Source organism: Cervus elaphus, chromosome 5, assembly GCF_910594005.1.
Source record: "Cervus elaphus chromosome 5, mCerEla1.1, whole genome shotgun sequence".
NCBI classification, from domain to species: Eukaryota; Metazoa; Chordata; class Mammalia; order Artiodactyla; family Cervidae; genus Cervus; species Cervus elaphus.
In genome coordinates this window covers 95,535,936-95,562,964 of record NC_057819.1, presented here as the reverse complement: position 1 = coordinate 95,562,964, position 27,029 = coordinate 95,535,936, and the positions used below count along the sequence as shown (strand labels likewise).

General features: G+C 48.3%; 2 protein-coding genes across 5 annotated transcripts in view; one reads left to right on the top strand and one right to left on the bottom strand.

Moving 5' to 3' along the window:
- The window catches only part of SMYD4 (SET and MYND domain containing 4), a 41,262-nt gene extending 30,547 nt beyond the window's left edge, over positions 1–10,715 (top strand). For 2 of the 3 annotated variants that reach the window (XM_043903358.1, XM_043903357.1), the window contains exons 6-11: positions 4,074–4,256; positions 4,790–4,953; positions 6,189–6,321; positions 7,159–7,275; positions 7,479–7,602; positions 8,882–10,715. In XM_043903358.1, the coding sequence (XP_043759293.1) occupies positions 4,074–4,256; positions 4,790–4,953; positions 6,189–6,321; positions 7,159–7,275; positions 7,479–7,602; positions 8,882–9,035 (875 nt within the window). In that variant the 3' untranslated portion in view covers positions 9,036–10,715. Of the gene's footprint in view, positions 1–4,073; positions 4,257–4,789; positions 4,954–6,188; positions 6,322–7,158; positions 7,276–7,478; positions 7,603–8,881 lie in introns of those variants that run through there. The other variant, XM_043903359.1, reaches the window with a different exon arrangement.
- Positions 10,716–11,434: 719 nt separating this feature from the next.
- On the bottom strand, positions 11,435–23,409 carry SERPINF1 (serpin family F member 1). 2 transcript variants are annotated; one of them, XM_043903356.1, is made up of 8 exons: positions 23,290–23,409; positions 18,734–18,819; positions 17,129–17,327; positions 16,434–16,589; positions 15,891–16,094; positions 14,234–14,376; positions 12,515–12,725; positions 11,435–11,819 (listed from the first exon to the last, which is right to left on the bottom strand). In XM_043903356.1, the coding sequence occupies exons 2-8, from the start codon at positions 18,809–18,811 to the stop codon at positions 11,560–11,562; spliced, it is 1,251 nt and encodes a 416-aa protein (XP_043759291.1). In that variant the 5' UTR covers positions 18,812–18,819; positions 23,290–23,409; the 3' UTR covers positions 11,435–11,559. The 2 variants fall into 2 exon arrangements, with proteins under 2 accessions (XP_043759291.1, XP_043759290.1); XM_043903355.1 differs by lacking the exon at positions 23,290–23,409 and adding an exon at positions 19,705–19,723.
- Between the last annotated feature and the right edge of the window lie 3,620 nt (positions 23,410–27,029).

The window sequence follows — 27,029 nt, the reverse complement described above, 5'->3', positions numbered from 1 at the left end:
GAAGACACTGGATGGGGGACAGAGAGTTCCTGTTCTGTCACTCTTAACCACTAACTCTCAGTGTGAACTTGGGCAGGTTACTCAACCTCTGTGTGGGTCCGTACTCTAATATGGATAATGAGAGGACTAGGTGAATCTCCAGGCCTCTGGGGAGGCTATTTGCAAAAATGACCACAACTTCTGTGGTCCCATCCCTATATGTTTAACTCCGTTTGAACTTGACATTGCTTTTTCTCCCATCAAGAGGTGGAGCCTATTTCCCCCTGCTGAACCTCAGTTTCACCAGTGGAATGCAGTAGAAGTGATGTTATCTGACTTAATGAGTCTCAGCCTTAAGAGACCTTGCAGCTGCAATTGTTACTTCTTAAAATGATGGTGTGGCCTCTGAACAAGCCTGGGCTAGCCTCTCAAAGGACCACATGCACATGGTTGTAATCCTAAAGGTAATCTCAGGCAAGACTAGCAGAAAAAATATTCAGCTGAGCTCAAGCAAAGTTTTTGGCACACAGCATTGTAAGAAATGAAATAGTTGTTGGTTTAACACTCCCCACCCCCCAAAACCCATAAAGAAAAATGAAAATGTGAGTGACAAAATGAGAGAACAGCAACTGTGCAACTCTTAAAATCAACTTTTAAAAATATACTTAGTGATGAAAATGTTCTAAAACTGGATTGTGGTAATGGTTGCACAATTTAATTTCCTTAAAATTGTTGAATTACACTTAAAATAGGTAAATTTTATGGTATATTAGTTAAATCTTATATATACATAAGCAAGCACTTTATCAAAGTAGTAATAAAGATGATCATTTCTAACCTCTCTCTAGTAATTTAAGCAAGATACCCTTTTTTTCCCTATCAGATTGCCAGAGTTGCTTTGTTGTTGTTGTTGTTTTAAATATAGTATACATCTCAGGTTAGAATATAATGAGATGGCCATGACATACTAAGTGAAGAGAAGTAACTTACAAATCACTATGTGTACCATGTTGCTAGTTATGTTAAAAATTCCATATTTAGGACTAGAAAGAAAACTTACATAATGCACCAAAACCTTATAGCTGACTTGAAAGGATTATAAATGACTGTTACTTTCTCTGTGATTTTCAGATTGTAAATTTTTTCTGACTCCCATGTATTTCTTTTGTAATTTAGCTTCTTTAAAAAATAGTTCACGTGATGAGAGCACTTTTTAAGGCACTTGATACATGCTGCAAAATTGCCCTCCAGGAAAGCTGTACCAGTTAACACGCCCACCAGCAATGTTCACTTTCATTTTTGAAGTCAGTCTAATTTTGTCTCCGTCTGCTAATATTTCTAATCTTATTTCATCCCTTTTTATTATTTCTTTGGGGTTCCAACACCTCCCAGTTTAGTGTTCTCATTGAATTTCATTAGCAGCTGTTTCATTAGTAGCTCAGAAGAAGGATTAAAGTGTTAACTTGGATAGATTTTGACAAAAACCTATAAAAACGTATGTTATTATCTTTGCATAAATCCTATTTAATCATAGTTCCTCAGGAACCTCTCTTTGGCACTTATTTGAAGGAATAGAACTGGCCACCAATGAAACTCCAGACCTTGGTATGTGCGGATCTGTCTGGGTGAAACTGGCATATTCGTGGTGTGTCTGGGTTCAGGTCGTAAAGGGGATTAATGAAGTTCTGCAGGGGTTCAGGTCAGTTCACTACCCTTTTACTCTTCAACCACTGGGAATCTACCTTGCATGGGGATCCTTGATGACTTGCTTTACACAGAAATTTCTTGTTTCATAAAATATCTGCCAAGAGAGGTGTATCCCGAAAGTATTATAAATGAATGTTTTTTTTTGACTTGAATCTCATTTTAAATGTACTAAGGATATTAGTGAGGTGCCCTTTCCATAAAATAAAGAATTAGTCCCTCTTTTTATGTTTTTTTGTTTGTTCTGTGCACAAAAGGTCACAGATTTGCTTAAGGTACCTACACATTCTCACTTTCTCTGATCTCTGCTAATAGATGACTAATGCAAAATATTGAATAACTTTTAAAATCAATACTTAATTTTGTCGAGATAATTAGAGAGAGATTCAACTCTGACATAAAATACTCACCCCACCCAGTTCCTGGGCCTACTTCTGTTAGAGGATAATCCATAAATAATTCACGAAGCTGGCATTACTCACAGCATTGTGATAATTTTTTTCTGGGAAAATTTTAGCAGCTGTTCTAATATAGATTGCCAGTTATCAGTAGTTGGCAATGCAAGTCAACTTTTAATTATGCAGAGGCTGATTATTCAGACTACAAACTGTTTGTGCCCTGTGCTGCTCCTTCCTGCGGCCTCCTTACCTTTTAGCATTTCCACTGCTCGTTAGCACATTTACCAGAAGGTAGGCCTTGGACAAGGGTAGGGGAAAGGATACTAAAATCAGTTATGCATTTAGGAGACGCACTAATGAAAGATTTCAATACAGTGTAGAACTGTTGACTAAAATTGAGTCATTTGGATTCCCTGTGAATTTTATTTACTTGTTCTAATCCTAGCTCTCCACGGCAGCAGGTAATAGAATTGTCTGCAGAGAGACAGTATTATTCCTATAGCTAATGGTTTCCTTTCTAGAACATTTTCACTTGATGGTTTATATTTTCTTTATTTATTTCATATGTGCCTACACCTCATTATTTGGTGACTGGTAGATTGAGACTCTTGGCTTGTACGGTGATATCACAATTAAAATGATGGTTTATCAGTTTTCCAGAAAAGTGAAATTTCCCTTTCAAGTACCAGTATCTTTCATATTTCAACCAGCTTTGTTGGAAATACGTTCTGCTCGTGCTTACACCAAGGTTGCGGAACACAGCTTAAACCTTTCTGTACACTCAAGGTTGTGTGTGCCGTGCATTCTCCTAAGATGTGTATGGCCGTCACAAAAGTCCGTGCAAGTATGGTGTGAGTCTGAGAACCTCTGCTTAGGTCAGATGTACAGTTGTAGTAAAACTCAGTGGTGCTAGTACTTCTGTTTGCCCCAAGGCTGTTATTCTCGTATAAGTTCTGCCTCCTCCCAGTCTGTCACCGGCTCCTTTGCCATTGTCAGAAATCCTGCATCTTATTAGTTGTCTGTTTCTGGACTGTTGTGGGCTGAGAAGTTGAATAGCTATGCCAGTTAGAGTTACGGCTAAAATAAGAGCAAGTGGGCCCGCAGGAGAATAGAAGAATTCACATATGAATATAAGTGCTTGAGCCTTGGTGCAGAAATAGCCCCCCCACCCCGCCCCGCTTCCTTCCTAATTTTCAGTCACGTGGTTAAATTGCTGATTGTGTTTCAAAGAAGAGATTGTTTGGGATATGGAACTGGAATAGACATAGCCCAGGACTTCCCTGGTGGTCCAGTGGTTAAGACTCCACACTTCCAGTGCAGGGGGCACAGGCTTGATCCCTGCACAGGGAAGTTCCACATGCTGCAAGGTGTATCGAAAAAAAAAAAAGTAATCCAGAGATTTTTTTCCGTGAGTACTACTACTGACTGATATCCCATCAGATTGGGACAAAGAGCAGAATAAAGGGGTGAGCATAAGAAATACTGATTTTTTAAAAAATAGATTAAAAAAAAAGATGATAGGCCTGCTTAGGATAGCGATTAGGTTACCTGTTCTATTAACCCCCCAAAGACCAGTTAAACCAAAGCACTTGGACTATAAAAGTCTTTAGGAAGTAACTTCAGCAGGTGCTCTGATTTCCATGTCGTCATGAACATTATGCAACTGTCTTGTCTAGAAGGCTCCCTACTGATAATCCCTTTTTTATTATTTTCTACAAATTCTAATCTTTGGATTATTTTTGGGGAATTGAGACACAGTGGTTAGGTTCCAGGATTCTGGTGGACTTTTCATGTGCTCATTTGCTTTGCTTCCTGGGGACCAGAGTTAGCTCTGAGTCATGCTCCGTCTGATATATATCAGATCCGGCTTGTGGAGCTCTGACTCAGCCAGGCTTCAGGCCTGATCACCCAGCTCATCATCTGAGGAATGGAGGGCGAGGCCAGGATGAATGTCCTGACACATTTTTCCCCTTTCTCCTCTTGCTCTTTCAGGATCTAAAGAGAACCTCATTACCGACACCCAGCAGGTGCGCCTTGCCACAGCCCTTTTCCCTGTCGTCAGCCTCCTGAACCATTCCTGCAGCCCCAACACCAGCGTGTCCTTCATTGGCACCATCGCCACCATTCGGGCATCACAGCTGATTAGAAGAGGGCAGGAGATCTTCCACTGCTACGGTGAGCCATCCATCCTCCCCTCTGCCCACCCTTCTGCAGCAGAAAAGGATGGGGTGAACTCGCATGGGCAAGCCACAAAGCAGGTGCCTTTCACCTGCCCAGGGAGAGTCTGTTTGCTGGTGGAGGCGGTACAGAGCTCCTCACTAGGCCCTGTTGTGTCTCCACTGCTGTGTATCTCACTGCTTGATCCCTGTAAGCATCCTATTCTGAAAATGGACTGGGAACAATTTCTTGGCTTCTTTCTCTTCCTGTCCCCATGACTTTGAAGCCTGTTTCTATAGTTACACCCATGTTTGAGTAAAAGGTATTTGTTACATGATGTGACAGACCCTCCACTAAGCTGAAGTCTTTTTTTTTTTTTGACTGTGATGTGCAGGATCTTAGTTCCCTGACCAGGGAGGCAACCCGCTGTCCCTTGCAGTGGCAGTTCAGAGTCTTATCCACTGGATCGCCAGGGAAGTCCCCTGCAATCTTTTAAGCAGTGTCTGGTGCTCCCTCGGTTTCAGTATTGGCCAAGCGTGGTCTTTCTGCAGGACCGCACGAGAGCAGGATGGGCGTTGCTGAGAGGCGCCAGAAGCTGAGGTCTCAGTATTTCTTTGACTGCGACTGTCCACCTTGTGAACGTGAGAGGCAGAGACCCTCGGCGGGGCCTGGTCGGGAAGCCTTTCGTTGTCACCGTTGCAGAGCGCTCCTGCAGGTGAATCTCTTTCTCCCTTTTCTTCTCTTCTCGTGGCTTTTCTGGGACATCAGTTATCCAGCTGAAAGGCCTGAAATCTTTAGCAGGATGCTGTTGGGACTTGGAGATGCTGAAAGCCATACTGTCTCTTCCCCACACCTTGATCACCCCCTACAGGAACCACAGGGAAGGGTTGGGATTCATGCTCTCTCCTGCAAAGAGCAGAAAATCCCACCTAAACTGAGTCAGGGTTGCTCCAGTAAATCACGAGGAAGCCCCAGGTTAAGCGTGCTTCAAATACACTGTAGTCCAGGAGCTCAGAAGTGTCACCAAGACCCAGTGTTTCTTTCTGCCCGCTCAGCTCCATTTTCTCTGTTATTTAGCCCAATCTCAGAGAGACTTCCTCCTTGCGGTGGCCAGATGGCTGCCTTTAGCCCCAGCCTCAGACCCTCCCAGTCCAGAAGGATAAAAACATACAGACCCTTAACAGAGATCTGGGCAAAAATCGTACTGTGTTTCATCAACCCAATACCTGTGGCTGGAGGGAAATCAGAGGCACAGAGTTTCCCTCCAGCCATTTGGGCCAGAGGGATGGGCCATATCAGAGCTGCCTGCTCCCCGCTCAGCTCCCAGGCACTGACTGAGGAAGGGGGAGGAAGGACCCTCAGGAGAAGTTAGGGTGCTCTTACCAAATGGAGCCACGGATTCTGGCATCTGAAAAATACCAAATGTCTTAGGGGACCTGTAGGTAGAACATGGAGCTGGTTGTGTTGGAAAGCTGAAGTCACAAGAAGCCCAGCATCAAATGTGGGGAGGCCTCACCCAGAACCTTTTCATGTTGGTTTCCTTGTGGCTTTTTCATAACCCCTGGAAATATGTCTGTCATCTAAGTCCTAGCCCCAGAGAGAAGTAAGAGGAACTATAGAAGCCGGGTGGACTACAGTTCATGGTGTTGCAGAGTCAGACACGATTGAGCGACTAACACAGAACACAATGCCAGTGTGGAAAGAGACTGTGGTCTGTACCAGTTTTAATTTGGTTGCAGTCGCTAAATCTCAAGTAAGACTCAGCTGCTGCTTCCAGTACAGTCGCTGCCATCAAACCAAATCCAGATCCAGTCCCCCTTGGTCGTTGTATGTTACGGCAGGAGTCTCCTTCCCCCACAGGGTCAGAAGTTCTGGAGTGAGGCTGTGGGGTAAGCACGTGCAGTGTCGCTAGCTGAGTCTGGTCAATAAAGAGAACACTGACTTCCGCAGGGAGATGATGTTCTGAGCTGTGGCGGCCCAGCTTGTATGGAATCAGTTAGCAGAGACCTCCTGGTCTCCCGGCTACAGGACCTTCAGCGGCAGGTGGGGGCGGCCCAGAAGCGTCTCAGAGACGGCAGACTAGGTGAGACTGGCTCCCTGTTTTGGTCCTCCAGCCCCTTCCCTTTTATTCAGTCTGAGTTCACCTTGATCTCAAGGATACTCAGTGAAGATTGAAGCGTTGAATTTAATTATCCCCCAGCCAGCCACAAGATGGCTATGTAGGCCAGTGAGACCAAACCCTTACCAGCTCAGCTTGCATGATGTCCTTGAAAAAGAGCCAACTGATATAAGCTGTTGTTCTCTTAGGCATCAGAGAGTTAGTTAAAGACTAATGGGTTATCTCTGACATCTGTAATCTTTTGTGCATATCCAGAAGCTCAATGTCACTTATGTAAGTTCCGGAGCCTTGTGACCTAATTTCCTAGAGAAACTGTTCTACACTCATCAGAGCCTATCTCTCTTCTACAGAGCAGTGGGGCGTGTGCCCAGTGGATTTAAGTGTCCTGCTTTTTCCAGAAAGGGAGTTACAAAACCCCTCATTACCCTGGAAAGCTCTGCCTTGGGGCTTGACGTCATGTGAATTTACTTACGTTACTTTTTATGAAAGTTGACCTTTTTGCTTAGACTTCTGAGTCAAGAGAAGTAACGGCCATGCATGGAATGTAGCCATCCCACTTCAAATTGAAGTTGGAAACCTAGAGCACGTGTGGGGAGGCCTCACCCAGCACCATGTGCTGTTGAAAGAGAAAGCATAAGGGAACAGCTTTATTGGACCCAGCATTGCGGGTTGATCACAACCCAGGGAGACAAAGTGGGATTTCCACTTTCAGGCCTAGCCGTAGAGGATTTAAGGGCTGGAATCTCATTTCTAAGACTGGATTTGTGTCTGTAATGAGTCCACTTTCCTTTGAATTGATAGAGCTCGCCATTCAGCTGTTGCTGGGGTGTCAGAGTGATGCCGAGAGCTTCCTGTCTGCGGACCACAGCGTGGTGGGAGAAATCGAGGACACCTTGGCCCAGGCCTATGCTGCCTTAGGTAATGGCCTGTGTCTGCATCTTCCGCTCCGAGGAATCAGCCTGCCTTGTGTGTGCAGTCGTGACCTTGGCCTTGTCTGGTTGGGTCTCTCAGTCTTTCATCTGAGGCTACTCTCCCTTCCATTCAGCTTTCCTTTCCCAGAACAAGTTCATCCACAGCTGACTGTGGTTCTCGGCTGGATCCAGATCTTCCTGTCTTTGCAGGGGACTGGGAGAAGTCAGCGACCCACCTTCAGGAGAGTCTCCGAGTAGTGGAGGTCCACCACGGGCCATCCAGTGTGGAGATGGGCCATGAGCTCTTCAAACTGGCCCAAGTCTTCTTCAATGGGTAAGTCTTGTTTGCTAGCACTTTGCTGGGCCACATACTGATTTTATACGAGGCTCTTCTGTGTGTTCCTTTTTGCTCCCACAGCGCCCTACTGCTCTGTAGAAGAGAGATGAGGCTCTGATGAGGGCTGAACAGTTTCTCTAGGAAATTAGGTCACGAGGCCCCGGAATGAAAATAAAGTGAAATGTCTTTATTTCCCCTTTAGGAGTGATCCCTTCCTTCTGTCCTGCTGACACATTTGTCGCTTTAGAATTCCCTCCTGGGAGATAACGGGGAAGCTCTTAGCTCTGAAGGGAGTTTCCCTGGGAGAAGTTGCCTCAGTGCTCCCCCCTCCCCATGCCCACCGTCATAGCAGTTCTTAGCCATTCTTCTCAGTCCCCTCCTCCCTCCCTCCCTCGGCACTCATTCTCAGCACCCTCAGCCCCAGGCCCTCTTCCTTCTTCCTGGTCCTATTCTTTTTAAAGCAGTTGTAATCAAGCATGAGTCTTCTTGCTCCCCAGGGGACGTCTGGCAATGTCTGAAGACGTTTTTAATTGTTAGGACTCGGGGTGGAGGCCAGAGATACTGTTAAACATCCAACAGTGCATGAGACGGCATCACCACGACCCCCAGCTAAGAATTACCCGGCCCCCAAATGTCAATATCGTCTAGGTTGAGAAACCCAACTTTAAAAGTTGTAAGAACAGTGGGGTTGATGAGCTGATGGCCTCATCCACTTTTGTAACTGGGATCAATAGGAGGCCCCACTGTCTGTATTTCTAGATGGAATATGTCCAGCCTTGATAAAGCTGCCATTGGTGTGGTGAAATGTTTGAAACTCGGTCCTGGGACTGTGTGGTGGGTGGGCCTGATACCCGAGACATAGAGGCAGCCCATTCGGTCAGAGAGAGGGCAAAGAGCTGCAGAATCAGGTCACAGACGGACCTGGTGACTCTTGAGACAAAGACTCCTGAGTAAACCTTGAGTAAATACAGGACCATGTGGTCACAAAGACTCAGACTTGACTTAGCAACTGAACAACAACAAAAATGCCGGATGAGCACTTTGAGACCTGCCTGTCTCTCAGTATCTTGGAATCTTTGTACTTTTTTTGGTAACTTTCATTTCAGACTCTACCTTTCAGTGTGATTGTGAGTCTCATCTGCCCTTCTAGACTATAGGGTTCTTGAAAACAAAAGTTATCTACTCTGCACTCTTCACAGGATGTGAGTAGGCCCTCCACTAATGTTTGCCTGATTGAATACATGGGTTCACTCCTCTTTACCTTCTTTTGATTCAGGTGTGCAATACCCGAAGCTCTGAACACAATACAGAAGGCAGAGAAGGTCCTGTTGGTACATTATGGCCCTTGGAATGACGAGATCCAGGAGCTACAAAAGATGAAATCCTGTTTATTGGACTTGCTGCCCATCCCTGAGGGACCTCAGGAATAGGGTGGGGTGAGTTAAAGAGCGTCTGTTGCTACTGAGCTGTCACCTAAAAACACAGGACCTGCCTGACAGTCACAAGCCTGGTGTATGGGATGGGGGCGGACTTGGACAGCATCGCGGTTAGAGACAGGCTCACCTATTTTGATGGATGTTTTTTGAAGTAGTTAACTACTCTCCAGCACAAATTCCCATTTCCCAGAAAAGACTTCAAACTGGTATCTGGAGAACCTAAGCCCTTTAAAAGGATTTTAGCTGATCTGCAGGCATCTGGATGTTAGCCTAGGGTTTTGGCTAGACGCCACCTCTCTAAATGATGATGTCTGCTTCACTGGAACATTCCTATGGTTTCTAGCAGTAATGAAATGTTGTGTACCACTCCAGTGGGAACTTAAACTCTTAATAGTTGTGTTGTAATTGAAAAATAGTTATAAAGCCAGAAGTCAGTGAGGCTCCTTACCTCTAGAGAGACAGTTTCATTTATGTTATCTAGCTTCCTCAGATCCTTTGTTTAAACCAGTAGTGTATAAATTATGAATAGAGAAATAAATATGGGGCCATTTTATTGTTGGGCTAGGATGGCAACTCTCAATTTGTTTTCTACTAGTTTTCCAGTCCTTGTTCTCTGGATTTCACTCTATACTCTTGGCTGACTCACTGACCAAACACTAATAAAATCAAACTTGTAGCGAAGGCTTTATAACACATCCTTTCTGAGTTATGTTTATTAGCAAACCTGAAAAGAGATTGCTTTTTTTCTATCTCCCCAAGCAGGCAAATGAAATACAGACTATGTAAGTACTGAAAAGGGGGAAAAACAGCTTCAGAAGATGCTGAGGGTGTGGGCCTGGCTGCTTGTGGTTTCAGACCTAAGAGACAAGCTAGGAAGGAAAACTATTGTCTACCTGGTTGTATAGCACTGGTCTAGACGTTTTTGGCATCGGGGACTGGTTTCATGGAAGACAGTTTTTCCACGGACCAGGAGTGGGGTGGGGATGGTTTGGGGATGATTCGAGCACATTATGCCTGTTGTGCACTTTATGTCTATTGTTATTACATCAGCTCCACCTCAGATCATCAGGTGTTAGATCCTGGAGGTTGGGGACGCCGGTCTAAACCCCATGAGAAGGCCAGAGTCTCTGGATCTGAACCCTGGGTTCTCTGTCACCACTGGGGACCAAGTGGTTCAGATGAGTTAGTGGAAAAGAATTCACACTGCTTTGAGAGCTTGCCCACCCCATCCATGCCCAAGAAGTGCCTGGTGGTTGCCCTGGCATTTATAATCAGGAACTGAATGGCCTTGAAGCTGTCTGGCAGTAGCTTTTCAAGAAGCCGAGTGTTCAGAACACGGTTTGCACTCAAACCTTTGGATGAAGGGCAGGCAGAATCTCGTTTATCTTCCTTTCTACTAACTCACTGTGGCAGAGGCCATGGCCAATGAGATGTTTGGGTAGAGCTGACTTTCAAGAAGAAAAATTTAGTCCTGTGGCCAATTCTGTAGTTGTTCTGTTCTTGAAACACTTGGCACGTTTCAAGTTCCTGAAAAAAAGGTTCTGCTGTACTTTGTAAAATAGGCCCACTTCCTTAAAAAGAATGTGGGTAGAATTTTACATCACAGACCTCATTTTTATGTGAACTTAAGAGCTTTCTTTAAATGCTCTATAAAATAAAGAATTATTTCCTGAAGTTACAAGCTTCCTCCCTGTTCTGTCTGCATGTTAACCTGTGTTGTCAGGTGACATTAGCTTGACAAGGGGATTATCTGTGCATGATTTAAGACCTAAAGTCCAAGACTTGCCTGGGGGTCCAGTGACTAAGACTCCACACTTCCAAAGCAGGAGGCCCAGGGAAACTAAGATCCCACATGCTATGTAGTGTGGCCAAAAAATAAAAAACCTGAAGTCTTGTGCTTCCCAGGTGGTGCTAGTGGTTAAGAACCCACCTGCCAAAGCAGGAGACATAGAGACACAGGTTCAATCCCTGGGTCGGGAAGATCCCCTGGAGGAAGGCATGGCAACCCACTCCAGTATTCTTGCCTGGAGAATCCCATGGACAGAGGAGCCTTTCGGGCAACAGTCTACAGGGTCGCAAAGAGTCGGACATGACTGAAGCAACTTAGCATGCAAAATCCTGTGTGTTTAAGAGCTGGCTCCACTGATTATAGAAACAGGAAATCTCTTCCCAGGGGGATTGGTGTCCTAAAGTGTGAACCCCCACAGAGCAGAGAATCAGTCCCAGCATTATATAGTGCAGATAACTAAAGTTCATATCTCATATGGTGACTTTCTGCAGTATAGATAGACCCAGCCTATAAAGACGGGACCAACAAATTCCTAAAGGGCTATTTGTCTTCATATTAAATTTAACATAGCTCAAAATAGGAGGAGGAGCAGGGTAACGAAAGGTAAGGATAAAGCACTTTTATTGCAAAGTATACATTGAAACATAGGGGCAGCCTTCATATAATATATAATCTGCCATCCCGCTAGTGTTTTTTTCTTCTGGGGTATTTGAACATTAAGTTGGAGTATTAAGTGCCCCTGGGGTCCAGAATTTTGCCTATGAAGAGAAGGGCCCCTGTGTCTGTGTCCCTCAGTACAAAGATGAAAGGTTGGTTAAGGTGATAGTCCAGAGGGAAGGTGAGGCGGGCAGGCTGGACCCCTGGGCTGGGGTTAGTACCTGCCCCATCCTCATTCCACTCGAATCCGATGCGATGTTCCACTTGAGTGAGTTTGATAGGTTTGCCCGTGATCTTGCTAAAGTCTGGTGCATCAAACAGGGATTGCAGCTCTGCAGAAATTGAGAAAGATTTCCATTAAAACCTTGCCTTGTCAAGAAAAAAAAAAAAATAAAACCTTGCCTTGTGAACGCTACAAGAAAGAATACAAACCTGATTCTCAAGAAGGCAAGCAAAGTGGGGGTGGAACACTGCTTTTGGCTGTCTGTGACATACATAGAGCTCTGGGCTGGTTAAGGGTTAAGTGACTTGCCTAAGAGCACTCAGCCAATGAGGTTAAGATTAGAAACCAGGTCAAGGGACCTATCTTGAGAGGCAGTGTTCAGAGTTCCTGTTATAGGATGTATGCTCTGGGGGCTTAGGAATGAGTCTGATAAGGAAGGCAGTTCAGCCTTCCCCTCCAGCACTATTAGAATGAAGGAATCATCCCGGGCCCCAGTATTAGTCCGTGGAGGCTTTGCATTCTGTTTAGCAAGGTGGAGGACTTCCCTTGTGGCTCAGCTGGTAAAGAATCTGCCTGCAATGCAGGAGACCTGGGTTTGATCCCTGGGTTGGGAAGATCTCCTGGAGAAGGGAAAGGCTACCCACTCCAGTATTCTGACCTGGAGAATTCCATGGGAATTCCAATCCATGGGGTCGCAGAGTCGGCACAACTGAGCGACTTTCACTTTCACTGTAGCAAGGTGGAAGGAAGACTCAAAGATTCAACCCCACCCTCCCCAAGAGCAAAGAGGTGTTGTAGCCGTACTCAGCTCCTGCACAGACTTCGTGAGTTCGCCTTCATAACTCAGCTTCAGCTTGGGAATGGCCAGGACCGCCTGAACAGTCTTCAGTTCTCGGTCTATGTCATGAATGAACTCAGAGGTGAGGCTCTCTTCTATCAAGGTCAAGTTCTGGGTCACTCTCTGAGGCAGGAAGAAGATGATACTTGTGCTCCCAGTCAAGGGCAGCTGGGCAATCTGAAACAACAGAGGAAGCACATGGGTTAGACATTTGGAGCCCAGGAGCCTAGCGATGGACAAACACCCCTAGCCGCCTTCTCTCCTGGGACCAGGCCTTGCCTCGCTTCCCCCACCCCTCGTCTGTATAACAGTTGTCCCTCTAAGCTGTTGCATTCCGGCAGCAAGATGTCTACTGCTGGGACTTCCCTGGTGGTAGAGTGGTTAAAGAATTCTGGCATTGCAGGGGGCACCGACAATCCCTGGGGTGAGAAATAAGATCCCAAATGCTGCAGAGCAGCTAAGCCCATGGGCCACAACTAGAGAGTCCTTGCACTGCAATGAAAGACCCTGCATGAGGCAACTAAGACCTGATGCAGCTAAATAAATCAAAGCTATCTACTGATGTTTCTTCAAGCATAAGCCATTGTCTTTTCTTAGCTGAATACCAACTGAAGTTATCTGCTGAAAGAATTTTCTTCTGTGGTTTTCTAAAGAGCCAGAATTGAATTCCCAGGTCTGTGTTTTCTTCCAAGGTTTGTCGGCCAATAGTTACTGATCATCTGTTATATACAGAGCCCCGGACTAGAAATGAGGGCACTGGGAACAGCAATGCAGAAGCGGCAATACAATGGCCCTCTGAGCTGAGGTCTTTCACCTAAGGGGCAGATGGCATCGGGGGTCCCAAGAGCCCCTGAAATCACCTGCAGAGATGCATATGTGGCATTTCTCTCCAGTGCTTCAGGCATTTTGTCAGATTCCCAAAGAAAAAAACTACTGACTTAGAATTTTCTTAAGTCAGCTAGGAGAGACTTAGAATGCCAGCAACTTGGAGTTTGCGACAGATTTTGAAAGTTTGGATTTTTATAAATACAAGTTCTCCCCAAAAAAAGAGAAGGAAAGACAAATAAATAATAAATAACCAGTATTTGAGTGCCCAGTCTTGAGGACTCAGTTTCACTTTACCAACCCTTGCGACAAACCCTGAGTTGGAGGATAAGTTTCAATAGCTATGGCCCTTCATTTTTAGAAACAAAGGGCTTAGCTAGTGGGGCTTCCCTGATAGCTCAGTTGGTAAAGAATCTGCCTGCAATGCCAGAGACCCCGATTTGATTCCTGGGTCGGGAAGGTCTGCAAGAGAAGGGATAGGCTACCCACTCCGGTATTCTTGGGCTTCCCTTGTGGTTCAGCTGGTAAAGAATCCACCTGCAATGCAGGAGACCTGGGTTCAATCCCTGGGTTGGGAAGATCCCCTGGAGGAGGGCATGGCAACCCACTCAGAAAAGCTCTTAACTTACTGAAGGGCACATAGCAGGTAAAATTCAGACAGCTCCATAACAAGAGAAGCCACCACAATGAGAAGCCCACCCCACAAGTACAGAAAGCCCGTGCTGCACAGCAAGGAAGACCCAACTCAGCCGTAAATAAGTCAATGAATAATTCAGACTGCTGTCAGATCTCAAAGGCCATTCTATTCCCACTGCGCCATCCTGCCTGAACCCACACCGCCACTCACTGCCCATACAGACCTTGCAGTTGAGATCAGAATCCAAGCCGTACCGTAAAACGGCCTTAGGGTCTGACATCATGGGGACTTTCACGGTCCTCTCCTCATCCAAGTGGAAATCCTCCAGGGAAGTCTTTCTGGAGTCAAACTTTGTTACCCACTGCCCTGGAATGAAACAGATGGAGTGCCCTGAGCCCCAGGAGACCAGAAAGGCATACTGCTGAAAATTGCCCAGCTACAGGAATCTTGGGATTCCCTGATGGCTCAGTGGTAAAGAACTGAGAATTGAGTGCAACCCTTGGGTTGGGAAGATCACCTGGAGGATGACATGGCAACCCACTCCAGTATGCTTGCCTGGGAAATCCCATGGACAGAGGAGCTACAGTCCATGGGATTGCAAAAGAGTCCACTTAGCAATTAAACAACAGCAGGAATCTGAGTCATCAGAGGCCCTTACACATCAGGGAATAGATCTGTCTTGGGATGGGCAGTCTGGACCATGATATTTTGAGGGTCCTGACTACCTTCCACATGTAAACTCAGAAAGAAATATTGTCAGGTTTATTCAAGTTCTGTGATAGCTAGGAGAAAGGTGTAGAGTGTACACACTCTACAGTGATGTGTCCGGGAGACACTGCAGGGAGGCCAGAGTTGGAAGGGACTGTGATGTCATGTCATTGACCATCTCATAGATGAAAAACCATGAACACCCAGAGAAAAGTGACTTGCCAGTGCTCACACAGTGAGCCGATCGTTTAACGTGGTCTTTAACATACTGGTCTGTGACAGCTTCTTTCACTTCCTGGATCTCAGTGCTTCATGAAGGACTTTTCTCTGGGGGGTTAGGGGTCCTCTTTCAACACTGCCTGATAGACAGTGTGAAGCTTTTTAAGGGGAGGTTGCCCAAATCCCACCCAAGTCTCATGAATAGGGCTGGCCTCACACTGGGCCTGTGGAATAGTTGGGTACCTCACCATGGCCTAGAAAAACATTATTAGAGAACTAACATGGTTTATCAAGGGCTTCCCAAGTGGTGGTAGTGGTAAAGAATCTGCCTGCCAATGCATGAGATGTAAGAGATGTGGGTTCAATCCCTGGGTTGGGAAAATCCCCTGGAGGAGGACATGGCAACCCACTCCAGTATTCTTGCCCGGGGAGTTCCATGGACAAAAGAGCCTGGTGGGCTGTAGTCCATAGAGTTGCAAAGAGACACAACTGAACCAACTTAGCACACACACACACTCTTGGTTTATCGAGTACCTGCTGTGTGTCCCAGGCATGATGCTAGGTCCATGAGAAGATAGGAGACAACACACACAGAGTGCCTCTGAAATCAGTTTGCCATCTCCCAGTGACAGATGAGAAAACAGGCTCAAAAAAGCTATGAAGTTCATGCAGGTCTCTCCAGCCAGAGCCGGGCATGGGCCCTCTACCAATGCCCGCTCCAAAAAAGGCACAGGAGTGGGAGTGCCCCCTTATCTCTGCTGGTCTTTATCCACCACCCCTTACACTTTGTAGGTACTTATCCAATGTTTGCCTTGGGTTTGGTGACAAGCAGGCAGCCTTCAGGCAAGGACCTTTCCAGGGTCCTCCTCTGCCTTTGACGTCCCCTCCTTCCTGGCCCCTTCTTGACACCCACTGTCCACCCTCGTCCGAAAGCCAAGTGGAGAAGCCCTCACCCTTGAAGTAAGCCACGCCCAGGAGGAAAATGCTGATCTCACTGGGCATCTCCCTCGTGGACCTAGAGACTTTGCCTTTCATCTGGGCCTGCACCCAGTTGTTAATCTCCTGAAGGTCTATTCGAGAGTTGCCGGTTAGGATTCTGGGCCTGGTCCCATATGACTTCTCCAGGGGTGGGATGAAGCTGGCTTTTATCCGAAGCTCTGCGAAGAGATGGGGCAGAGGTTAGTGCACTCTGAGACCTCACCCAGCATCCTCCCTGACAGTCTGTGGCTCTGCCTGATCCTCGGCAGGCCCTGACTCCCTGCCTGGCATCCTTCCGGGGCTCTCCGGACTCCGTGCCAGCTTCCCCGAGCACTGGATGGGGAACAACAGATTTCACTCATTGCTGTTTCTCTTCACGTGACTGTCCTCCCCCAACCCTCCCTCTGCCTCCTTCAGCCCATATCCTCTTTCTGATCCTCTTTGTACTCATGCGGCCCCTTCCTGCCCACCCCCCAGTGCCCGGCCTGGCCCCAGGCAGACATGCTCTGGTGACTCACTCTTCTCAAAGATAATCCGGGAAGCGCTCTTAAGGTTCTTCTGGGGGGCGGTGACAGAGGCAAGGAGGTCCTTGTAGGTGCCGTGGATGTCTGGGTTACTGATCAGGTCGTAGTACAGAGCCCTGTGAATGATGGATTCTGTCCGCTGTTCCGCACCTGCCAAGGGGAACAGGCGTGTGAGGCTCTGTAACTGCTTGCCTGGCCCATGTCAGCCAAGCTCTTGGGGACACTGAACCCTGAGCCTATCTATCTCCTGGTACCTGGAGATTTTCTAGGTGGGGAGGAATTTGAAGGCAGTGGAGGAAAAATAGGTTTTCCTGAAGGTAGGCCAAAGGCATCAGGCCTGGAAAGATAAAAGGATGGGAGTGAGGGTTCAAAGTCCCCATACTTCTCCCATCACAGCACTTACCAGACTGTTCCACAGCTTCCTATTTCCTACTTTTCCCCATGAACTCAGCTGTGTGGCCCGAGTGAGAGCAGAGACCGTTGGTCCCAAGGCCACACGCCTGTGTCGGCAGCGCTCCGCGCCCCCCTCCCCAACCTGAGCCCCCACTCGTACATGCCAGGACCCTGGGCCAGCCTCTCTGGCCTCATCACCCTCCCTAAGTGAAGTGTGTCCAGGGCCTAGAGTCAGCTATGTACAGAGGTCAGAGGGCGGCTCTGGGATCCCGGGCTTTCTGCAGTGGGGGACTCACCCAGCGACAGGGCAGAGAGCGCCGTGGCCACGCTGAGCGGAGACAGCAGCACGTTGGCGGTGGGGCTTTCGCCAGATCTCACGCGGTACAGGTCATAGCCAAAGTTGGAGATGGCCGCCGCCAGCTTGTTCACAGGGACCTTGAAGAAGGGATCCTCTTCCTCCACTGGTGCCCCCGTGCTCTCGGGGGCCAGGGAGCCCTGCATTTGAGTACAAGGACCAGTGCAGATGAGCAGGGGGTGACTGGTCTCCTGGCTTGGCGTGGGACTGTCCTTCTAGTCCCTGAAGGCTGTCCTGCCTGAAGAGGTATAGCCATCTGTTGGACTGAGTCTGTGTCCCCTACTCCTATGGGGGTGCTCCACTGGGGAGAGGCAACCCTCAAGAGAGGTTAGCTGGCCAGCTTTAAACACCAGTGACCTGTGAGCTTCAGGCCTGTGACTCATGGTAAAAAAAAAGAAAAAAAATGGAGGGAAGTCCCCCTTCCCAAGAAATTCTGTTCTCAGGCCAGAGTCTCCCTGTCTGCTCAGACTTGCCCACTGCTCCCAGGTTTCCACCTGGACCCTCCTATCAAACCCTCCTTGTTCTTTCTTGGCCCGGATCAGACATCACCTCCTCCATCACAGACTTTCTCTGGTGGCCCCAATATGAAGGCATCTTTAGTTCTCTGGCCATTTTTGAGAGTCAACTACCACTCACATATTAACCACTTACCATGTGTATACCATGCGCCAGGCTCTGTGGTGGTTCTTTTCATTTGAGTTACTTCATTTCATACTAGTTGATGTAAGTGATATCCTCAAAGATTAATGTCTTAAAACAGTTCCTTGAAGGCCAGAACTGAGTCTTATATTTCCACCCATCCCCAGCACCTACAGATTGGATGTTCAGTAGATAAATAAGTCACTGTCCACGTTGGCCCTGTAAGGATGAGTATTTTTCATCCCGTCTTATAGATAAGAAAATAGATTCAAGTTACAGTGACTTATCTAAAATAAAAAAACTGGTGACAGGTGGAACCAGAATTCAAACTTGGAACTCACAATAAAGTCCAGAGCTCCTGCCAATATGCCCCACCTGGCCTGGCCACCCTTGTGACAGTCACCACCACCTCCCTACCCCCGACTGTCACATAGCCTAGACTTCTTGGCATCCGCCTTTGCAACCCGACTGTACTCTCTCTGGACAGGAAAGAGGCATTTCCATGCTCTTACATCTCTGCTGCCCCCTAGTTAGGATTGGAGCAAACATCCAAGACCACCAGCTCCTCAGTGAGACCCATAAGTAATGCAGGGTAATGAGAAAATCTTCACTGAAGCGCTTATTAGAGGGCTTTCGCCTTTCACCTACTTGGATCTTCCCCGCCCCCCCCCCCCCCCCCCCCGCCGGCTACCCTCCCCGACCCCCGTCCTCTGAAAGGCAGGGCGAGACGCTTTCTGTTTTGCTCTTGGAAAAACCAAGGCCCTGTCTGGATGGAAAGACCAGAGCCTGGTCTGCAGCCTGGGTGCTGTCCAGTCTCCCCGTGCTGCCTGGCGAGGCGGGGCTGGGATGGCTAACGTCGTCCCCCCCACCCCGCCCCAGGCCCCCACCGCACCCAACTCCTACTGACCGCCTCCGGGCCGGCGTTCTGGCAGCGGCCAAGCCCAAGGAGGGCTCCAGTCCAGAGGAGTAGCGCGAGGGCCTGCATCTCGGGGCCTGCAAGAGAGCAAAAGAGGAGGCAGGCTGCTTCCCTCACCACCACCCTGCACCACCAGCCGCCCTGGGCAGGGAGCAGGGCCAGGCACCTTCTGTCCAGCCTCCCCCCTGGCTGGAAGTGGACCCTCAGCTTGCTAACCCCTCCCTCTCAGCACCTCCCCAGCCCTCCCCCTGCTCACAGCCCACAGTCCTATGGCGAGCTTGTGCTTTCATTCATGGTCTGTGCCAGGAGACCCTCCTTCAGGCCTAAACCTCCAGGATGGTGAAGGCCCAGCAGTGGGCTTCTGTGTGGGGGCGTGATCCAGCCTAAATGCACACCAAGGCTGTTCCCTGCAGGCACCTGACCAGCTCGTTATATAGGATTTGGATCTATGTCTAGTAATAGCATGGGGGCAGAATCTCAGATGTAGAATCATAGAACACAGAGAATGGGGGCATCTGGTCCAGCCCCAGGTCCCCCACAAGAAGCTCTCAAACTCTCTCCTTGAATTGCTCTGCCCTGGAAACTGTGGTTTCATCAGGGAATCATGGGATCTTAGTTCCCTGACCAGGGATCAAACCCAGATTCAGGCAGTGAAAATGCTGAGTTCTAGCCACTGGACTGCCAGGGAATTCCCATCAATCCTGTGTCTTTTTTGTTTGTCTGTTTATGGCTGTGCCAGGTCTCAATTGCAGCACATGGGAATCTTTTTTTTTCTTTAGATGCGTGTGAACTCTTAGTTTTGGCATGTGGGATCCAGTTCCCCAATCAGGGGTTGAAACTGGACCCCCTGCATTGGGAACGCAGTCTTAGTCACTGAACTACCAGGGAAGTCCCCAGTTCTGTGTCTTAATACCTCTCTAAAGCCCAGTGTCTTCTCTTGTAAAATGGAAATCAATTCTTACCTGTTGCGAAGAGAATTAAATTCAGTGATGCCTTCATAGCACTCAGCAGGGCCAAAGACAGGTGAATTCTCCAATGATCCCTGAGTCAAATTGTGTCTCCCTACTCCTGGAGCCTCAGGGACCCCTCTTTCCCCTTGGGGAACCAAGTCCTCTTCCTCCTACCAGCTTGGAACCCGCTCTGACACCCCTCAGAGTTCTTTCCTTCAAGTTAAATAATACCATGTCTTAGTAAGGCCACCCACATTCCTACACCTCCCCAGCAGTAGCCTCTTTGGACACGACTCTGATCCAGCCTCTGAACCACAAGGGCAAAGGGAACTCTGAGTGCAGACTCCCCCATCTCATTGCCTCTGTGAGCTCAACCTTGGGGTCAGGATGTGGAGGTGGGAGGGGATGAAGGCAGTGGGGAGTTCATAAATAAGGTCTTCTGAGGGCCTTCTGGTTAGAGAGAGGGATAAGGTCCCAGCTGTCAGGACCTCTGGCTGGTCCCTGTTCTCCCTCCATTCACATTGCTGAGTCAAGAATTTATAATCTGTCTTCCCTACCTCTCACCTCCCCTACAACACAGACACAGGCCAAGGGTCTCAAACTCTCTCTTCCTTTTGTATACCCATAAACACATACTCGGGGCTTCCCAGTAGGCATTACTGGTAAAGAAGCCCCTTGCCAGTGAAGGACACTAAAGAGATGCAGGTTTGATCCCTGCTTTGGGAAGGTCCCCTGGAGGAGGGCATGGCAACCCACTCCAGGATTCTTGCCTGGAGAATCCCATGGACAGAAGAGCCTAGCGGGCTACAGTCCAGGGGGTCGCAGAGAATGGGACACGACTCAAGCGACTTAGTACACATGCATGCAAACACACACACTTTTCTGACTTCTCAGAACAAATAGGAAAATTAAGAGTGCAGTGTGTGGGGAATTCCCTGGTATCTAATGGTTAAGACTCCGAACTTGCAATGCAGGGGGCTGGGCTTGATCCCTGGTTGGAGAACTAAGATCCCACATGCTACGTGGCCAAAAAAAAAAAAAAGAATGCAGTGTGCGATTTGGGTGCAAAGTCCTTAAAATTAAGTCTGCCTTGGTGGCTCAGACGGTAAAGAATCTGCCTGCAATGTAAGAGACCCAGATTTGATCCCTGAGTCAGGAAGATACCCTGGAGAAGTGAATGGCTACCCACTCCGGTATTCTTGCCTGGAGAATCCTATGGACAGAAGAGTCTGGCAAGCTACAGTCCATGGGGTCACAAAGAGTCAGACACAACTGAGCGACTGACATAATCTTCTGGACAATGTGAAAGGCACCAAAAGAAAAGATGGCCTCTGAATTTGTTCTGCTTATGGCTGGATGGCCAGTGGGTACCAGCCTGGCTTTTTCTCTAAATCCTGATCCCGAGCATGTATCTCCCAGTGAGTTCCACTGACCGCTCTGTTCTCAGCCAGCTGCTCTTCTGCATGGCAACCCCTGCCACTCAAGGAGAAATTGTCCACTGAGGCAACAGGAAGAACTTTCTGCAGGCAAGACAGAGCCTGTAACAGCGTCTAGGCTCACAGCTGCTCTTTCCACCCGGCCAGCCCCACCCAGAGCTGGCAGGGCCCTTCCCTGCCTGAGCCCCAGCAAACTGGTTTAGCAGAGACTGGAAATTCAGTGAGACGCAGGGGCGGCAGGGCTCGAGGAAAAGCCATTAGCTCTAGTCCCTGGCCCAGGGTAGGGAACCGAGGGAGGAGGGAGGAGGTGAGAGATGCCACCCTGGCCTGGTGTTTAAGGAAACCAAGTCCAGATGCTGTTGAAGGTAGATCTTCTCTATAGGAGCTCCTACAGAGTTTGAGCTCAAACCTTGGGTCATGTGATCACTGTTACCACGTGGGTGGGCTGAGAACTGAAGATGCGGTGGTGAGGGACCCTGGCAGGGAAAGGCACCCGGGTCCACAGCTGCCAGAGCCAGTCGCCAGGACACACAGTATTAACGGTACCTCTTTGAACCCTCCACCTCAAGCCCTGGGGATGAGGGAAGTGGAGAGATTCTTGGAAGCCCCCTGCAAGGGCAGGGACAGGGTTGAGAGTAAGGGTCTTCTGCACAGGGGGGCCCCTCTGAGCACACTCGGTGCCTTGTCCAAGGGGACGGCTCTGTGGGCTGGGCCAGGCAGCCATCACCTGGCCAGGGGCACAGGCACAGTGGTGCCATCCAGTCCAAAGGGCAGTGTCCAAGCCGGGGGGGCGGGGAGGAGGTGACTCTCCTCCCAGCTCGGCCAAGCTCAGGTCTGCCTCTCAGCCACATTGCCCCAATCAAGAGACACAAGGAACTGCAATTTTGAGATCCTGCCTACCGGCTGGAAGGATACATTTGAGCCAGTACATGTGTTTCAGATTAAACCCAGTGGTGAGACAAACACCATCACTCCTCCTCCTCCTCCTCCTCCTCCTCCCAGAACCATATGGCCTTTAAGCCACATGGCGGTGGACCTCACAGGCAGTGCAGGGAAGGCCACCACCCTCCTCCCTGTCTCTGGGAGGGAGATCCCGAGGGGTCCCCTCCGGATCCACCCCACCGTGGTGACCCCACCAAGTCCCCAGGCAACTTTTTTTTCTGAAGTCTTGGAACCTGAATGCGTGGAGGCAGAGCACCCAGGGGTTTCGGCTCCCCACACCCCGGAAGGATCAGTCTTGGGAACAGAATTCCCTGGCCTGCTTCCCCTCCCACCCCCAGCCTGGGGGCTGAACTTCTGGTGGACTGGCATGGGCCAGACAATGATGGGGTTTCCGGGAAGCCTGAAGTTCTTCTCTGGCCCAGACCCGCCCCTTGATGTGGCTGGCCCCAGGGAGCACCGAGAGTGCAGGCGGCCAACCTCTCCAGCTCTGGCAGCTAAGCCCCCAAATCCCATACCCCGGCTGGACTCAATAGCGGTCATTGTTTGCGAGAGGCCGAGATCCCATTGATCTCCCAGCTTGTACTGGCAGCTGACTTGGCCAAAGAAAACGGGTGGGCCCTGGAGAGAAGGACCTCGCTGCCCTCCATCCCAGCACACAACCCCTGCCCCCGGAGGGCTCCCCGCAAGCCAGCTGCTTGGCAGTGTTGAGAAGTTACCTTTGAAATCGGCGCCAGTTGATGTTGAAAAGGCAACAGGGAGCTGAGTCTAAGCCATGGCCAGGCTGCCCGATGGGCTCCCCAGTGGAGGCACAGCACCCAACAGCCTCTTTCCCCCAGGGTTGCAGAGCACCCCACCCCAAACTGCTGCTCAGATCTGACCCAGCAGCTAGCCACATTCTCAGCTTCTTCCCCTCCACTGCCTCCTTCCTCCACTGTTTCCAACCCATTCCATTCAAGAGTTTTCCCGGCTTCTTCTAGTGGTGCAGTTGGTTTAGGGATAATTGGGTTCTGACCTTCTGACATTCAACTCCCTCTGTCCTCCCTCACCTATTCACCCTGGTCCCCAAGCTGCAGGAACTGTGGTCTCCCCACCTCTTCTCCCTGGCACCCCTCTTTTCTGCTCCCTGGAGTTATACCTGCCTCACCCTGGTCACCCCAGCCCAGGGGAGCCTCCCATCGTCCCCTGATACGCACGCGGACCAGACAGGGAGCTGCTTTACCTGTGGGTGCACCGCCGCTGCACGCCCAGCCTGGGTCTGCACACTGAGGGCCTCCTGTGAGCACCAGAGCCTTTTCTGCTGCCTCCCAAGCCAGCGTCCAGCAGGCTTCAGATTACAGCTACTCCTTTCTTAAAGCGACCTGCACTCAATTTGGACTCTGTGATTGCATCATTGTCTGGTGTTAACTTTAACCCACTGCTGGCCTTCTGCCACACACCCCCAGTTCACACATCAGACTGCAACACCAAACCTTTCTTTGGAGCCCTGGCCGTGCCCCCCATCCCTGGAGGGCAGCCTGTTCAGCCTGGGTGGGAGCGGGGCTGAGGAAGATTCTGGCAGGAGGAGGCCCAGGAGGAAGCCAAAATAGAGGAAACACTGGTCCAGAACTGGGACTCGGGTTTTTGCTGGTCCTTGGTTCTGGTACTGAGATTTGGGGCAAGACATCATTCATGGCTTCTCCCTACCCTTGACTGAAAAGTGAGTGAATGAGACTGGGATGTCTGTGTGCTTTTTCAGCCCTGAAATGCTCTGATTTCTGAAGATGAGACAAGGCAGTGGGGAAAATATCTGAGCAGAAGAAATGAGATGTACTGTAAACATTAGTCCTGAGAGAAGGCCGAGTGTGAGTACCTGGCACCCACCTGGGCACCGTAGATTTCACCTGGGAGAAGTGCTCCAAGGCTCTGTTCACCTTGGGGCATTAAGAAACTTGCAGTGTGATTGTGAGCCTAAAATACTGACATGAGAAATGATTATAGAGAATGTACCATAACCTTCTCCAGGCACTTGTGAGTCCTGACACAAGCCCAGTGGTTGTTCAGAGAAGGAGGGACCAGAGAAGGAAGGGAAAGCACTCTGGGATATTTAGAAGAGAAAATTTAGGGGACCCTCACTGGTGGTTCAGTCAGTAAAAGATCTGCCTGCCCATGCAGGAGACCCAGGTTCAATCCCTGGGTCGGGAAGATCCCCTGGAGAAGGGAATGACTACCCACTCCAGTGTTCTTGCCTGGAGAATCCCATGGACAGAGGAGCCTGTTGGGTGACAGTCCATGGGTTGCAAAGAGCTGGACACGACTGAAAGACTAACACACACACACACACACACACACACACACACACTTCATGTGAGGTTCCAGGGAGCAGAGCTAGGGCCCCTGGGTAGAACTCCCCAGTGAACCAGGTTGAGATTTATGTAAAGAACAGTGTGTCAACAGTCAGAGTTCTCCATTGACAGATGAATGGATAAAGAAGATGTGGTACATGTATGCAGTGGAATATTAGCCATAAAAAAGAACAAAACTGGGTTATTTCTAGAGATATAGATAAACCAGGTGTTTGTCATACAGAGTGAAGTAAGTCAGAAAGAGAAAAGCATAGTACATTAACACATATATCGAATCTAGAAAAATGGTACAGATGAACCTATTTGCAGGGCAGAAATAGAGACCCAGACATAGAAAATGGCCATGTGGACACGGGGTGGGGGTACTGGGATGAACTGGGACATTGGGGTTGACATAAACTCACTGTGCTCTCAGTCGCGTCCGACTCTTTGTGACCCCGTGGACTGTAGCCCAGCAGGCTCCTTTGTCCATGGAGTTCTCCAGGCAAGAATACTAGAGTGGGTTGCCATGCTCTCCTCTAGGGGATCTTCCCAATCCAGTGATCAAACCTAGGTCCTCCGTATTGTGGGAGGATTCTTTACTGACTGAGCCACAGGGGAAGCCCCATCTACACACCACCATGTGTAAAATAGACAGCTAGTGGGAACCTGCTTTGTAACATAGAGAGCTCAGCTTGGTGCTCCGTAATGATCTAGACGGGTGGGATGTGGGGTCAGGGGGAGGGAAGGCCAAGAGAGAGGGGATAAATGTAGACATATAGCTAATTCACTTTATTGTACAACATTGTAAAGCAAGTATACCCCAGTTTTTAAAAAAGCAGTCAGCGTTCAATCCTTTCAACCAAAAACTGAGGACCTCTACTCAAATCGCTCGCTAGGTACACGGAGAAGGCGTACATAGATGATTAAGACTTGGTGCCCATCCTTCAGAAGCTCACTGGCTAAAAACAGAGGCTGATACAAGCCCAGATCCTTCCAGTATAATGTGGCACATTCTGTGATACCTGTCTACAGCCATGCCATCCAATATGATAACCACTCACCATGGGTAGCCACAGAACTCCTATGATCACCTGTAAATGTAAAATACACACTAGATTTTTAATATTTAGTATGAAAATTAATGTGAACAATAGCAGTAATTTTGACCCTGATTAATATATTGGATTAAATAAATATACTGTTAAAATTAATTTCCCCTATTTCTTTATTTAACGTAACCACTAGAAATCTTAAACTACATGTGTGATTTTCATTGTGTTTCTGATGAATGGCACTGCTCTATAGGTTATCATGGCAGCAAAGTTGGAATATATATGAATCTAAGTTGAGTTTTGAAGGATGAATACAAATAAGCTAATCATAGGAACATGGGAAGGGGACTTTCCTGGTAGTCAAATTTCCACGATCCCAAGGCAGGGGTCTGGGTTTGATCCCTGGTCAGGGAACTAGACCCCACATGCTGCAAGTAAGAGTTTATATGCCACAACTTAGAAAAAAGATCCCGCATGCCACAATGAAGATGGAAGAGCCTGTGTGCCGCAACTAAGACCTGGAGAAGTCAAGTAAAAGAATGTGCTTACTGTTTACAATTGCCAGGACATGGAAGCAACCTAGATGCCCATCAGCAGACGAATGGATAAGAAAGCTGTGGTACATATACACTATGGAATATTACTCAGCCATTAAAAAGAATTCATTTGAATCAGTTCTAATAATATGGATGAAACTGGAGCCCATTATACAGAATGAAGTAAGCCAGAAAGATAAAGACCAATACAGTATACTAACGCATATATATGGAATTTAAAAAGTGGTAATGATAACCCTATATGCAAAACAGAAAAAGAGACACAGATGTACAGAACAGACTTTGGGACTCTGTGGGAGAAGGCGAGGGTGGGATGCTCTGAGAGAACAGCATTGAAACAAGTATACTATCAAGGGTGAAAGAGATCACCAGCCCAGGTTGGATGCATGAGACAAGTGCTCAGGGCTGGTGCACTGGGAAGACCTAGAGGGATGGGATGGAGAGGGAAGTGGGAGGGGGGATCGGGATGGGGAACACATGTAAATCCATGGCTGATTCATGTCAATGTATGGCAAAAACCACTACAATATTGTAAAGTAATAAGCCTCCAACTAATAAAAATAAATGAAAAAAATTAAAAAAATTTAAAAAAAGAATGTGCTTAGTCATGTCTGACTCTTTGTGACCCCCATGGACTGTAACCTGCCAGGCTCTTCTGTCCTTGGGATTCTCCAGGCAAGAATACTGGAGTGGGTTGCCCTGCCCTCCTCCCGGGGATCTTTCCCACCCGGGGATGGAATCCAGGTCTCCCACGTTGCAGGCAGATTCTTTACCATCTGAACACCAGGGAAGCCCCAAATAAAAGAATAATAAGGAAGAAATATGGGAAGGCATGACTATCTTTGTGGACAAGCTAAAGTTGGATCCCTGTTTTACACCATACGCAAAAATTAACTGTAGGTACATTAGAGATTTAAGTGTTTCTGAAAAACAATTTCTGTTTTTGTAGCACCTTTTTAATGAATTTTTATTTAAATTATTCACTAATTTTTGAATAGATATTTTGTTCATATGTTCAAAACTCAA